Genomic DNA, 12,315 nt, shown 5'->3' with positions numbered 1-12,315 from the left:
TCCACAAGGACAGTATCGGCATTTTAAGCTCTTTCAACCTCAAATTGGGTCTACATTTTAAATGTAAAGTTATAATTCTTACTAAGTAACTTCAACATTCAATTGGTAGGAATAAAGTACATGAACCATTAAAGGGATTCTTCAAAGTTCTGCTTTCCTATACCTGACAACTTGGGGTTCTCCCACTACTTTCCCCATGTTTGAAACAGTGGCCTGGGAAGAAGTGCCTGCCTCCCTATTCTGCAGAATCTAGTTGTGAGACTAAGCACTCGGACCTTTCATACCTTAGTCCGCTTTCAAACAAGACTGTTGACTAAAACAGTGGCTTTAGAGCTTTTCCAACTCCAGAGCCTTCACTGATCTAAGCATCCGACTCCCTTTGAACTGCCAGGACTGCACTGCACACTTAAGCAATGCACTAAGCTACCAGTCTAGTAAACTATACAAAATAAAAGTCAGATTCACATTGCAGAAAAACATGAACTTGGCCAAGAAAACTAGCTACTGGTTGATTTCTGTGGAGTAAATGAAAACTAAATACATATGTGATTAGGTACCAAGAAAATCTATGGCAACAAATCTAAGAGTTCCCAATGTTTTTATTGCTGAAAAAGAATTTATTTTAGTTACTATAACTTCTTACATGTGGTTCTGGAGAAAAAAAATACAGATTAATTTACCACTGCCACCAAAATTATTGCCTCTGAAATTCCTGAAGTGTAGACACTTTAAGAGTATGAGATAACACGGGCCATCTCCATGACAAATTATAAACAGAAGAGAATAAACCTATCATTAACTCGTTAACCATTATTGCAGATAAATTACATTTGAACCATATTTTTAAACACAAAATAACATGGAGACCTATTCTACTATAGATCTAGAGATTTTGAGCTGCAACCATTGAGTAGACATATAATAAAATATATTGTATAGAACAAGAGTCTCATGGAGCATGGATGGTCTATACATTATTATAGCTTCCTAATTAATAAATTTGGGAAGTACAACATATTAAACATTGCCTTGGGCCTTTACAATGTATCTTTAACCATGTCTCTTAATGTATTTGACTACTTCCTCCTCATTAATCTCACTGGCATTTTTGGACTGAATGAACCATTTGAGAAATGCTAGATATCAAACTCTTTTGCTTTTATGTTTTTAAGATTCCAACTAGAGAAGTCCAGAGGGCAAGGAGAATGAATAAAAATAAGTAGCAGGGGTGGGGTGGGGAATTTGGGGAACCACTAGAAAGTTCTGGATGACAGGGATATGAAAGGCTCCCAGGACCCAATGAGGATGACATTAGCCAAAATACCTAATAGCAGGGAGATAGAACCTGAAGATACCACCTCCAGTACACAGGTATGGCCCCCAGTGGAGGGATGGGGCTACCCACTCATCTAAAAAATTTTAACCCAGAACTGTTCCTGTCTAAAGGAAATCCAGGGACAAAAATAGAGCAGAAGCTGAAGGAAAGGCTACCCAGAGACTGCTCCACCATGAGATCCTCCCATCTGCATACATCAAACTATAACACTATTGCTGATGCCAAGATGTGCTTACAGACAGGAGCCTGGAATGGATGTCCTTTGAGACACTTTGCCAATACCTGACTAAGACAGATGCAGATAATCACAGCTAACCATTGGACTAAGCTGGGGACCCCAACAGCAGAGTTAGGGGAAGGGCTGAGGGGGATTGTGACACCATAGGAAGAACAAGAGTATCAATTAACCAGACCCCTCAGAGCTCTGAGGGACTAAACCGCCAACCAAGAGTGGTTTAGTCCTTCATGGATCATGGGCTGATCATGGCTCCCGATACATATGTAGCAGAGGACTGCCCCATCTGGCATCCGTTGGGGGGTAGGAGGGATCACTTGATCCTGTGGAGCCTTGATGTCCCAGAGAAGGGGGATGCTAGAGGGATGAGGCAGGAGCGTGTGGGTGAGCACCCTCTTAGAGGCCAAGGGGAAGGGGAGACGGGAAAGGGGGATAACAACTGAAATGTAAACATATAAAATGATTAATAACAAGATTCCACTGAGACTAGTAATGTTCTGGGATTACAGTTTGTTCACAGAGATAAGAAAGTTTACTGAGGTTTTGGTTTCTTACCATAACCTAGCTGTTTTTCTATAGTACTACACCACTACTTTGGATTAAAGAGATTTGAGAATTTCTGAACACTCAAAGGTGAAGTTGATTTTTGCAGCTTTCTGCCTACTACAGGGGAGAAAACATAAATATCTCACTGTTTGACAAGTGTCTTAATAGTGAAAATCTTTTCCTGCCACTATGCTCTTCCTCTTGGCTCTTCACCAGCCAAGTGGTATCTAAGAGCTACTTAGTCACTCAAAAGTACCTTTAGATCCTTACAGCACTCCTCATTTGGGCTTCGTTGAACTTCAACTTCTCTCCTGAGGTCACTAGTCTGAACCAGCTACAGTGCAAACCCCACAAAAGCCTTCAATTGACCTGCAAGATTTTTCTTCCCAACATCATTTCCATCATGGTTGATCTGAAATGTTTTCATTTACATGTTTCTACTGCCATTGGGAAGAAAACCCAAATCCTCAGTTTCGATTTCCATATATCAATTTCTAATTTCTTTTGGTCTGAACTTTGTTCAATTTCTAAGTTCTGATAATTCCAGAACAGTGAATGTTCTTTTTATTTGTTTCATTTATTACTAAATTGTAAATATAGCCAAGAAAAAAAAACTATCAGTAAGTTCATCCTTTTCCACCATTGTCTAGTCTGGTACATAGCAAAGAGTTGGTTCCCAAATAAGGACTGGAAAATAGATACATCAACTTTCCTTTTATCATTTGGGAACCTTAAGGCCCTAAATCAGATCAAAGATTTGCCCTGTACCTAATATGAAAGCTACAACAACCAAATCAGATTATAAAGTTGAGCTTCCACCAATGAGGTGCAATGAGATGCCCCTCCCCCCCAAGCCCCCTTTGCTTGCCCAGGCTAGGTCACTGTTCTCGTTTGTAAAAATAAACTGTTCTTGCTGAAACTTTCGCTCTGCTTGTCTATGTGGCACCAGAAACATTTTTCCCATTAGTTTTTTCCAACACGATAGTCAATGTTCTTGTTTCCAAAAGTGCTTAAATTACGGATAGGGAGAAAAAGACATTGGCGCTACTTTGAGCACTGTGAACCACAGAACTCTACACCCATTATACAGAAGGAAATATACTAATGACTTTAATTCTCATTAAAAGCACACGCACAGCATATCATTCTTACTTAACAGCTGAAGTGACTGAGGGTAAAGGGTTTCTATAACAGCCATCCACTCATCATTGTGTATGTGCTTACATGAAACATCTGTTTAACTACCTTATGAAAAACTGACTACAAACTGAGTGTGATGGTGTATGCCTATAATCTCACAACTCGGGAGGTGGGGGGCCTCACGCATGCTCAACAGGAACTGAACAGCAGGTCCAACTACCCTTAAAGCATGCGTGTGTGTGTGTGTGTGTGTGTGTGTGTGTGTGTGTGTGTGTATTTATGTTCAGGTGTGTACACACAGGAAACCAGAAGAGAGAGTCAGGGTCTCCTTGAACCTGGACTTCATTTTCCTTAGCTAGGCTGGAAGGCAGCAAGCTCTAGTGGTCCTCCTGTCTTCCACAAGCCCCCAGAGCCTGCTGGGGTCACAGAAAAGCCCTAGAGCATGCCTAGCTTGTTATGTAGACACTGGGATCTGTATCCAAACAAGAGAATCATCCTTTGTGCCATAACTCTACTGTGAAAATCTGTTAAGATTAAACATCCAGTTAGCCAAGATATACGACAGAACTCATTAATGAAGGGCAGCTACAGAAGTCTCCAGATCTTTTGAATTAAATTTTAAGAGGACACTGAAAAGACACTAGAAGCTTGTGCTTAGTTTCCAGAATACCCAACCCTATAGTGAAGGATATATGCATAACTCCCTTTTAGATTCAATCTTTGCACCATGATTATATACTGAAATTACACACTGAAAAACAATTTTAAAACAGGTTCCTTGAGCTAGACAGATGGCTCAGTGGTTAAAAGCAATGGCTGTTCTTCCATATAACCTGGGCTTGATTTCCAGGACCCACATGGTAACTCACAGCAGTGACTTCAGTTCCAGAGGTGTCAATGCCCTCTTCTGGACTCTGAGCACAGCACATATGTGGTGCCGATGTAGATGGAGGTAAAACATCCATATGCATTACATACAAATAAATCTTAATAATAAAAAGGAGGTTTCTTAAGCAAACAAGTTGGTGACAAACATTTATACAATTAAAATGCCCGTAAGCATGTTATATGCACACATGCCTTATGTTTATAAATCTCATGTGTCAATATACCCTTGACAGCCAATTGACCTGCATTTGCACAAAGTTTTAATAGTCATTTTCAGACTTATTCCTCCTGTACTTGCTTAAGTAAAAATGTTCTTCAGCTCTGTCTCTTGAGTCTGACATTTCTGAGTGCTCAGACCAGTTTGTCTTCTATGAAGTTTAGCAGAGGCAACATCACTTAAAAAATATTTCCAGATTTAAGGAGCCTACTGTGACATAAATACTCATTTAAACATCTGCTCTTGGATAGGATCCTGGATGCAGGAAAAGGTGATAAAAACTGAATTGTGTCTATGTTAGATTAATTTGACCAGGATTAATTTCCTGATTCAGATAATTATGATAATACAGAAAGAGTATCTTTGTTTTTTAAGAAACATATTAAATTATTTAGGGGTACAGAAACCTACATTCTGAAAGGGAGAGATAAAGAAAGGGAGTAGTCTGGAAAAATATGAATTATTGTAACATTTGGTGATTTGAGGGAAGAATACACAAATTCTTTATACTATTTCCACCATGTATTATTCTTGCTAGGTATTTCTCCTGTGAGAGTCATTTTACCCATTTTCAAGTCCGAAATTATTTCAAGAACCTTTTGAAAAATAGTGTCATATTTAAACCCCACAATATAATGAATGTAATGTATGCATAAAAGAGATTTTTACATAGCAAGAGGAAGAGCTAAAAACTGATATCTTAGCAGTTATGGTTAAGTATAAAGACAGTCAAAAGAAGAAGCAGACACATTCTAGAAGTTAATAAGATCCCAAAGTAAGAAAAAATGATAGGAAAATAGGTTAAGATATACTTTTATTTTAAAAAAGCAGTATACTCACTGTCTAATCCAGGATGACTGATTGTCATTAATGAGATGGATTTTGTCAATGGAGAAGAAATAGCTGATGTACAGTAGTTAAATCCCTGTTGTTTAGACCTGTAACATGTCTACAAAAAAAAAATGAAGAATGAGTTCATTTTCATATATTTAGACATGTGCGGAATTTACACTGACCCGATTTAGTGAAGGACGAAGGGCAATCCAGTCTGCCTCTGCCACTTAGCTGTTACTCAGCTTCTAAGAAGTTGCTCAGCTTTTCTAAGCATCCCATTTCCACCTGGAACTGGTGAGCAATCACCATTTACAGTGGGTTCCACCCCTCGGAGGATTTAATAACGTTTCAAATTGAGAAAGTACTCAGTAGGTACCTGCTGGACACACAACCCGGTAAGTAACTTCACCAGATGTAACAAACTACAGAGAGCACTGCTCCTTTGAAAGATCAGAACAGCCTCACAGATTGACAGTGACTATGCTTATGTTGTTATTCTGATTATAAGGACTTGGAAACTGAGATGTGAGCAGAAAGCCTTTCAAGAGCACCAGCAAAGCAGCAGTGCATCGGGGAAGAGGCGAAATCTCTCTCACTTCCTCTTAGACTGACTGTATGTGAACACAGGGTGACTGCAGTTTAGTAACTTCCTCAGTAGAGTTACTGGCAACTTAAAACCATAGCATTTTAAAAGCCATGTAGCCCACACAAAAGCAGAGGATCTTTTTAAGATCCCTGAAGGAACCATTGTTACTTCTGGTGACAAGGGACTCACACCTCTTTCCTTTTGAGACAGCTCACTCGAATACTCTCACAAGATGGAATCTGCCTCTTTATGACTCACACGAGTTGAAAGAGACGCTGAACATCGACTCCTAGCATGCACTCACTCATTTGGGCCGAAGAGTTCTGATTATTTAGAACTGTGTAACCATGTGTAACCATGGAATCTGAGGCAAACAGTTGCTATGTTTCAAATACAACTGCGAGGTCTGAAAAATGACCTCAGAGAACAGCAGACTTTTAAGAGGAAGTTGACTGCAGGCAACTGGTCTAGATCAGAAAGATACATGTAGCACAACACCCACACTGAGGTTGTGTACAAGAGGAACTAAAGGTAAGATGACAGTTCTCTGACGACTGTGCATAGCACAGCACACCATGGCACAAAAATGCTGATATTTTTCTAGAAGTGTTGACTTTATCTAGAGAAAGATTAAATCAGAAAGACAGCAATGATAATCAGTATCATTTACTAAAAGACAGGGTCATTTGTCAAATTTCTCAGAAAAGGCCACACAAACAGCATTAAGAAAGTGAAAATATAGGGGCTGGGGATTTAGCTCAGTGGTAGAGCGCTTACCTAGGAAGCGCAAGGCCCTGGGTTCAGTCCCCAGCTCCGAAAAAAAAAAAGAACCAAAAAAAAAAAAAAAAAAAAAAAAAGAAAGTGAAAATATTCTCATTGAAAAGTGTCACGGGAAGGGAGCGCCTGTCGCCCAGTCCGAGCTAAATGTTATGCAGCATTAGACAACTCACTAATGGGGCATGAAGTGTTCACAGCTAAGGGGGGATCAACAGGCATTTCTTGAGCAGTTTGATTGAGACAAAGACTGTATTTTCTCTAGAAAATAACCTTGGGGCATGGGATTTCAGATTGCTAAATTTAATAATGGCATGCAGTATACCTTAAAACAAAATTTTCAATTATCTGAATACTTTTCCAATCTTAAAACATTTGCTGTGATGGAATATTTAAATCTGTATAGATTAATGTATCCCTTTTAAATATTATTTTATATTTGTTTATTTTTTTGTACAGAGTGTTTTATCTGAATATATGTAGGCATACTACGTTCATGTCTGGTGCCCCTAGAGATCAGGAGAAGGTATTAGATCCTTGGAACTGGAGTCATGGACGGCTGCAAGCCACTATATCTGGGTGCTGGGAACCAAATGCCAGTCCTCGGCAACAGCTGATACATTCTTAAATATTCATGCTTAGTTTTAAAAATGTGCTATTGTTAGGACTGCAGATATGATTTAATAGGTAATTAATCACAGTACTAGTATTTACTAGTGTAATAAAAAACATAAAAATGAGGCCATATTTGGGGGTAATACTTCATTACCACACCCATTAGCAATGCATACCTGTTTCAGCCTTACCTGCTGGTCAAACATCCTATGGTGCTGTCTCTGGTCCGGTTCCAGGTGTTCTTCTGAAAGCGACATCAAAGAGCTCCTCTGCTCCTCACCACTGAAAGGGTTTCTGAGCTCGCTGGAGTTTGCAGAGCTTATTTCTAGAGATGAGGATGGCTTATTTCCAACACCACCTCCTCCTGTCAAGCCTTCCAGACTGAAACTGAACACAGAGCACAAGAGTTCAATCCTCTTTAAAGGTCTCAGAACAGGAGGATACAAATATCCCTCTAACTCGTGTATTTATTTGTTTCAATATTCAAAGTATCTATAAGAAGAATACAGAGCAGATAAGTACCGCTCATCTTCCCCCCAGTGGTATTGGATGCTGAGAAAGAACACCAGACACGTTTATTTCCCTACCTCATTCAACTTCGCTAACGTTGAATCGGATACCATCATTTTCTCAGCTGTATATTTTTCAATATACCATATGTACAGACCATATTTATCTTATCATATATACGTGTGAATGCTTTTATTAATGTGATAAAAGCAATCTTTCCAGAATCTGACTCATCTAGTGCCAAATGTCACAAAGCACAAGCATAAGGAGTTTTGAGAGTGGCGAGTGAGTGACTTGGCTGTGTGCTCACCATGTGGACCTTGGTAAACCTATACTCAGTTATATTCTCATTGACCCTGACAACCCTCTGGGTACACTTCAACCTGGAAAACCCTGGTTTCACTAATGAGCAATACCATCTGTGCACACCTGGCCAGATGAGGGCTTAGTGAGAATCCTCAGCCGCAGAGAGACATATAGGGGTGTACATGCTGAGAAAGGTAAGAGGGTTTGGATTTTTTTTTTCTGGAGCTGAGAACCGAACCCAGGGCCTTGCGCTTACTAGGCAAGTGCTCTACCACTGAGCTAAATCCCCAACCCCGAGGGTTTGGAATTTTAACAGGGAGTTCTGAGGTACGGATTCTGTGGTTACTTTCTGTAAGTAAGGTGGAAGAGGAAGGCTATCTGTCTACCTTTTTTGGAGCTGCTAACTAGAATAATGCACACATCAGCTATAACTACACTAAAAGAACTTCTTTGAAAGAAGAATACAGCTACAGCTGAATGTGTTCCCAGCAAGCAGCTGGAATTTTATTTGGATGTATACTGAAGCTATCTAGTTACCTCTGTTCTGGGAAAATTGTACAATTAATTGCTACAGTTAAGTTCATATATGCGAGCCCTAAATTTCTTCATAAGTTACTTATGAACTGAAGCCATACCCCTCTATTTCTCTAGTGGGTAAACTATTAACACATTTGTTGTTTTTATTTCAATATGACAAGAGAAGTCATAATGAACTACAACTAAATGTCTCTGTAGAACCATTTTTAACACCAGGCATAAGAAGAAAGTTTGGCTAAGTTAAGAAAATTTAGTTTTCCACTGTGTATATCTAAAAAGCCTGAGAAACCTGATCTATGCTTACCACAAAAACTTAATCCTGAAAACATTTTAATAATGAAATCTAGCTGCTTAACTCAAAGACAAATAGGAAATGATGAGGCATCTAAACTCAGACCCTAAATGTAGGACTTGAAAGTATAATAGAAACCAGGGCCTATTAGCTGTTTTGATTCATTGTTTCTTAAGAACGTGGGAACTTTGAAAGACCAAAACAAAGGCAAGGGCTTACAGCATAGAGACAAGGTACATGCAGAGACCACAGCAAGCTACCGCTACTTGAGAGAAACGAAGCAGCAGTGGGGACTGTTCCTAGGCCGCAGTCCTTTGGTTGGGTTAGTGGTGTCCACAGCGAAGGCGGCAGCAGTATGCTATGCTTACAAATATTGCAGGCTGCCCATGTGCATTCCAGCCACAGAGAAGCCAGCTACAGCCCAAAGCCAGAGTCTTACTTTATGGTTCCTGGTTTGGTGGCTGGACATGAAATACTATACCTTCTGATATTAAAGTCAGCATTCAGGGCAGCCGAGTACTGCACACCAGAGGGACACCAGCTCATACTGGAGATGACATCAAAGGTAGAAACAAGAAATGGAGGGAGAAAAGAGGAAATAGGTTTGGGTTATTCAGTTTAAAAAGAAAGGACATAGAGGTAGACTTATGTAATCATCAAAAAACAAAAAAAAACAAAACAAAAAAACGGAATGTAACACTGAGAATTTAGAGGAAGACTAGAAAAAGAACCACAGGAATTTAATACTGTCCAGTTGATGTCCACTCAGACATTGTTTTGGGAAAGATCATGTGAGCTCTTTATGGGATAACCGCTCCAAGTGAAACTTAAGAATTTCTTCTACCAATCCCTTGGCAAAAGCTGCACCTGACTGCGGCCCCCTCAGCAGACATTCCTAGAGAAGCTCCTGATTCCACCACTGTGGTCTTGTCTTTGTATCCATCCCCGTTCCCACACGCTTTGTCTCACGGTAGTCACTCCTAGGCCTGAATGGAAACAGCTCAGAGGCCTCACTGAGAAACCCATATTTTTCCTGTACATTCCCGTTAAGGATCCAGATAAGCCTGGCCATTTATGACTCTTATACAATAGTCAACTCATAGTTCTTTTCTAGAAGCTGTTCACTAGGTTTTTCTGCTTAAAATAAGCAGACTTATTTTTCTAGCGTTCTATGGCATTAAGATGGAAAGGTTTTTTTTTTTAATTTTAATTTTGTATTTATTTTCCCCAAGATTAAAAAAAAATCCATTTGGTCTCCTGTTTCCTTGTTTATCTTATGCAATATAGCAGGGGAGGAAAAGCTATGTTAAATAAATACAGCAGGCAAAAAAGTAACCAAATTATATTCAATGGTACTCTGTGCCTAGAACTTTAACAGGCCAGGACCCTTGCTTGCTTATCTATTTAATTCCTTGAGACACATGCCCAAGGTGTAGTCTTAGGTCACAAGTTTTGATTAACAAGTATTATCACCTAAAAAAATACTGCTTTGGGGGCCTTAAAATTCCAAGTCTATGCTTCTGTCTTAAAATAACAATAGCAAAGACAACCAAGAGCTCCCGACAAGAGTTAAAGCACTTCTGTAGACAGCTGACCCATTCACTGGTCTAACCCTAAGCCCTAACAACTTTGCTTGGTGGACAAGACATTGGGCAGAGGAAAGGAGAGAGGAGATGGCGGGATGCTGTGACAGTTTCCTCTACAGCTGTTCCAAATAGAACGACAAATTTCAGATCTGATTTAAGTAACGGTGTTAAATCTCAAATAAGGAAAAGGAGAAATACATAGTTTAAGGCATCTCTCATCTGAGATAAAGGATTAGACTAACTCAAACTTATTTGTATGAGCAGAAGTAAAACAATTTACAAACATTCATAAGGCTCAAAGTCCATTCTTTGAAGTTATTAGTTTTTTAAGGAAGAGTCAAAGACTCTTCTTTTTTAAAAAAGATTTATTTTATGTATGTGAGTACACTGTAGCTGCTTTCAGACACACCAGAGGGCATCAGACTCATTACAGATGGTTGTGAGCCACCATGTGGTTGCTGGGAATTGAACTCAGGACCTCTGGAAGAGCAGTCAGTGCTCTTAACTCCTGAGCCATCTCTCCAGCCCTAGTTTTTAAATTTCCAATTGGATACCTAAGTATCTGCTTTCACTACCCACTGCTCCACTGACAGGGTTTCTTTGTGTAGCCCTGCCTGTCCTGGAACTTGCTCTATAGAGAAAGTTGTTCTTGAACTCAGAGACCTACCTGCTTCTGCCTCCCTAATGCTCGAATTAAAAGTGTGCACCACAAGCTTGGCTCCATTTCTTATTAAAAACAGAAAATCATTAACTTAGTAGACACTGTCAAATTATAATTCTTAAAAATAAAAATGATCTCTTTGTAGTTTTAAATATTTCCTCTACTCTAAGACCATGATGATGCTGTGAGAAGTACTTAAGATGCAGAACAGGAAGGGGAAAAACAGTTATACAAATTTCACAGGATCCAGCAAGTTGCAAATGATCTAAGTCTTCACTGACTTTTTTTCTTAATTAAAATGTATGTCTAAGTGTCTCCAAAATCATAAGGTTCTTTGACTCTGAAATTTAGTAAGTCCAGTTTATTTTGGAGAACAAATTTCTTCTTTAATACTTGTTAAAATGTTTCGATTTTATAAGTTTGATTATGAATCATGTTCTTCCTACAAAAATAATTCTCACTGAGGGGCTACCGTAAGCTCAAGTCATAACATCTAATGTGTGAGCTTGGGCCGCAGTGCAGTGACCTGTCACCTTCACTGTATAATCAGGTGTGCGCCTCCGTTAGCTCAGAATGCAGAGCTCTGCCTGAGAGCAACAGCACATTTGTAAAGGGTTTAGATTCTCTCTACTAAGAAAGGCATTTAACAACCTGTTCTCCTGAAGAACAACATAATATCATGCACAATCATTGTGGGTCATGAAAATGTCAGAATTTCCCCTAAAATATGGAATTAAAGGATACAGCTGAAAATGATAAAGAAGAAAGATTACTATTTTTCCTTTCTCACAAATATTCTGCAAATAGATAAAAGTATATTTACAAATGTCTCTTTATGAGGAATTAACAATAAAAGACTTATACTTCTGATTTCTGCACAATTTTTTAAGCAATGGAAGAAAAATCAGCAACAGCTCTATAAAACACTCTTTAAAACATGAAGCAACTGAGCATGTTCTAAATAAATATGGCTTCTTAGCTTACAAATATTAGCTTTATTTTTTACTTGATAGATATATAACATAGAAAAAGCCCTTGAATTCACCTAGAAGGCTTTCTGAGCCAGTGTGTGTGTATGCTTTAAATTACCACTAGAAAAAGAGATTTACTTTATTGTAAAGAAACTATTTGCTGTTATATGGACATAGCAGTTAATAAACACCTATATTTTATTTGACTGCATCAGAAATAAATGTTTACAAATGTGGTCCAATCATGGTAAGCAGATGAGATGCTTGTTAGTACATGCTCA

General features: G+C 38.9%; 1 protein-coding gene across 22 annotated transcripts in view; it reads right to left on the bottom strand.

The window, feature by feature from the left end:
• Akap13 (A-kinase anchoring protein 13) overlaps positions 1–12,315 on the bottom strand; it is a 306,957-nt gene that overhangs the window by 60,594 nt on the left and 234,048 nt on the right. For 15 of the 22 annotated variants that reach the window (XM_039105531.2, XM_039105543.2, XM_039105541.2 and 12 more), the window contains 3 exons: positions 9,298–9,363; positions 7,363–7,558; positions 5,203–5,311 (listed from right to left, as the gene is read on the bottom strand). In XM_039105531.2, the coding sequence (XP_038961459.1) occupies positions 5,203–5,311; positions 7,363–7,558; positions 9,298–9,363 (371 nt within the window). The remainder of the gene's footprint in view (positions 1–5,202; positions 5,312–7,362; positions 7,559–9,297; positions 9,364–12,315) is intronic. The other 7 variants (XM_039105554.2, XM_039105560.2, XM_039105567.2 and 4 more) reach the window with 1 other exon arrangement.

Source organism: Rattus norvegicus, chromosome 1 (genome assembly GCF_036323735.1).
Source record: "Rattus norvegicus strain BN/NHsdMcwi chromosome 1, GRCr8, whole genome shotgun sequence".
Lineage (NCBI taxonomy): Eukaryota > Metazoa > Chordata > Mammalia > Rodentia > Muridae > Rattus > Rattus norvegicus.
Note: the sequence above shows the minus strand (reverse complement) of the source record. Positions and strands in the feature narration are given on the sequence as shown.